The sequence below is a fragment of the Oncorhynchus clarkii genome, chromosome 26 (assembly GCF_045791955.1).
Source record: "Oncorhynchus clarkii lewisi isolate Uvic-CL-2024 chromosome 26, UVic_Ocla_1.0, whole genome shotgun sequence".
NCBI classification, from domain to species: domain Eukaryota; kingdom Metazoa; phylum Chordata; class Actinopteri; order Salmoniformes; family Salmonidae; genus Oncorhynchus; species Oncorhynchus clarkii.
Genome location: NC_092172.1, coordinates 47,473,463 through 47,475,962, shown reverse-complemented (window position 1 = coordinate 47,475,962; position 2,500 = coordinate 47,473,463). Strand labels below are relative to the sequence as shown.

Below are 2,500 nucleotides of genomic sequence, written 5' to 3'. Positions count from 1 at the left end.
GTGAGTGTGTGTGTGTGTAGTGTGTGTACTGTGTGTGTGTGTGTGTGTGTGTGTGTGTGTGTGTGTGTGTGTGTAGTGTGTGTGTACTGTGTGTGTGTACTGTGTGTAGTGTGTACTGTGTGTACTGTGTGTAGTGTGTACTGTGTGTGTACTGTGTGTAGTGTGTACTGTGTGTAGTGTGTACTGTGTGTACAGTGTGTAGTGTGTACTGTGTGCAGTGTGTGTACTGTGTGCAGTGTGTGTACTGTGTGTGTGTGTGTGTGTGTGTGTGTGTGTGTGTGTGTGTGTGTGTGTGTGTGTAGTGTGTGTGTGTGTGTGTGTAGTGTGTGTGTGTAGTGAGTGTGTGTGTGTGTAGTGTGTGTGTGTAGTGAGTGTGTGTGTGTGTAGTGTGTGTGTGTGTGTGTAGTGTGTGTGTGTGTGTAGTGTGTGTACTGTGTAGTGTGTGTAGTATGTGTGTGTGTACTGACCTCTTTGTTCTGTTGTGTCTGCTGCCACCGCCACCTCCTCTTCAGAGCCTCTCTCTCCGCTCCACTCTTCATCATGCCATACAGAGACTTCCTCAGCACCAGGTCTCTGTCGTGGAAGCCCCACATCCCTAGAGACACAGAGACAGAGGAGTATGCACACACACACACACACACCCACACACCGATGAACACCCACACACGGAGACAGAGAGAGAGAGAGAGAGAGAGAGAGAGAGAGAGAGAGAGAGAGAGAGAGAGAGACGGAGACGGAGACGGAGAGAGAGACAGAGAGAGAAAGAGAAAGAGAGCGAGAGAGAGAAGAGAGAGAGAGAGAGAGAGAGAGAGACAGAGAGAGAGAGACAGAGAGAGAGAGACAGAGAGAGAGAGAGAAAGAGAGCGAGAGAGAGGAGAGAGAGAGTGAGAGAAAGAGAGAGAAAGAGAGAGAGAGAGAAAGAGAGAGAAAGGTGGAGACAGCAATACCCTAGCAGCAAGCCCTGGATCGGTCCATTGTCAACATGATGAATGTTAGCTGAATCAATATTCCCTGTACTAGGGAGATTCCAGATCTGCTGAGGGGGGTTTTCTTTTCTCTACACCCTGTAAGCACATTGTCATGTCTCCACGAGTTTCCTCAAAAGGTTCCCTCATTATAAACATTACATTTTTCCCCATCATCAATGCTGAGCTATTGCATGTTGCTGGGTTTATGAGCTCTTTGATTCCAGACAAACAGAGATCTCTTCTCTTCTTCTCTTCTTCTCTTCTCACACTCTCTTTTGCCCCACTCCCTCTCTCCTCCTAACCCTCCCTCTCTCCTCCTAACCCTTCCTCCTCCCCTCCTAACCCTCCCTCTCTCCTCCTAACCCTTCCTACTCCCCTCCTAACCCTTCCTCCTCCCCTCCTAACCCTTCCTCCTCCCCTCCTAACCTTCCTCCTCCCCTCCTAACCCTCCCTCTCTCCTCCTAACCCTTCTTCCTCCCCTCCTAACCCTTTCTCCTCCCCTCCTAACCCTCCATCTCTCCTACTAACCCTTCCTCCTCCCCTCCTAACCCTCCATCTCTCCTCCTAACCCTTCCTCCTCCCCTCCTAACCCTCCATCTCTCCTCCTAACCCTTCCTCCTCCCGTCCTAACCCTTGCTCCTCCCCTCCTAACCCTCCCTCCTCCCCTCCTAACCCCCCTCCCTCCTCTCCTCCTTCCCCCCTAACCCTCCCTCCCTCCTCCCCTCCCTTCCTCCTCCCCTCCTAACCCTCCCTCCCTCCTCCCCTCCCTTCCTCCTCCCCTCCCTTACTCCTCCCCTCCTAACCCTCCCTCCCTCCTAACCCTCCCTCCCTCCCTCCTCCCCTTCTAACCCTCCCTCCTCCCCTCCTCCCCTCCTAACCCTCCCTTCCTCCTCCCCTCCCTCTCTCCTCTCCTCCTAACACCCCCTCCCTCCTAACCCTCCCTCCCTCCTCCCCTCCTAACCCTCCCTCCTAACCCCTCCTAACACCCCCTCCCTCCTAACCCTCCCTCCCTCCTCCCGTCTAAACCCTCCCTCCAAACCCCTCCTAACACCCCCTCCCTCCTAACCCTCCCTCCCTCCCTCCTCCCCCTCCCTCCTAACCCCTCCTCCCCTGCTAACACCCCCTCCCTCATAACCCCCCCTCACTCTCTCCTCCCCTCCTAACCCTCCCTTCTAACCCTCCCTCCCTCCTCCCCTCCTGACCCTCCCTCCCTCTCTCCTCCCCTCCTAACCCCCCCTCCCTCCTCCCCTCCTAACACCCCCTCCCTCCTAACCCCCCTCCCTCCTCCCCTACTAACACCCCCTCCCTCATAACCCTCCCTCCCTCCCTCCTCCCCTCCTAACCCTCCCACAGCCAGGCCAGGCTCACCTAAAGAAGCAGCATGTAGCAGACAGTTGCCGTCCCCCGTGGTGGCCAAAGGAAGAAGACGCTTACAACTGGTACACATAGTGGCCCACCAGTTCAGACGACCTACACAACAGAAGAGGAGAGGAGGAGAGGAGAGAAGAGGAGGGGGGAGGAGAGGAGAGGAG

General features: G+C 55.3%; 1 protein-coding gene across 1 annotated transcript in view; it reads right to left on the bottom strand.

The window, feature by feature from the left end:
* LOC139384665 (OTU domain-containing protein 7A-like) overlaps nucleotides 1-2,500 on the bottom strand; it is a 102,278-nt gene that overhangs the window by 32,331 nt on the left and 67,447 nt on the right. The window contains exons 6-7 of the mRNA XM_071129488.1: nucleotides 2,337-2,438; nucleotides 468-595 (exon numbers count right to left, since the gene is read on the bottom strand). Coding sequence (XP_070985589.1) covers nucleotides 468-595; nucleotides 2,337-2,438 — 230 coding nt within the window. The remainder of the gene's footprint in view (nucleotides 1-467; nucleotides 596-2,336; nucleotides 2,439-2,500) is intronic.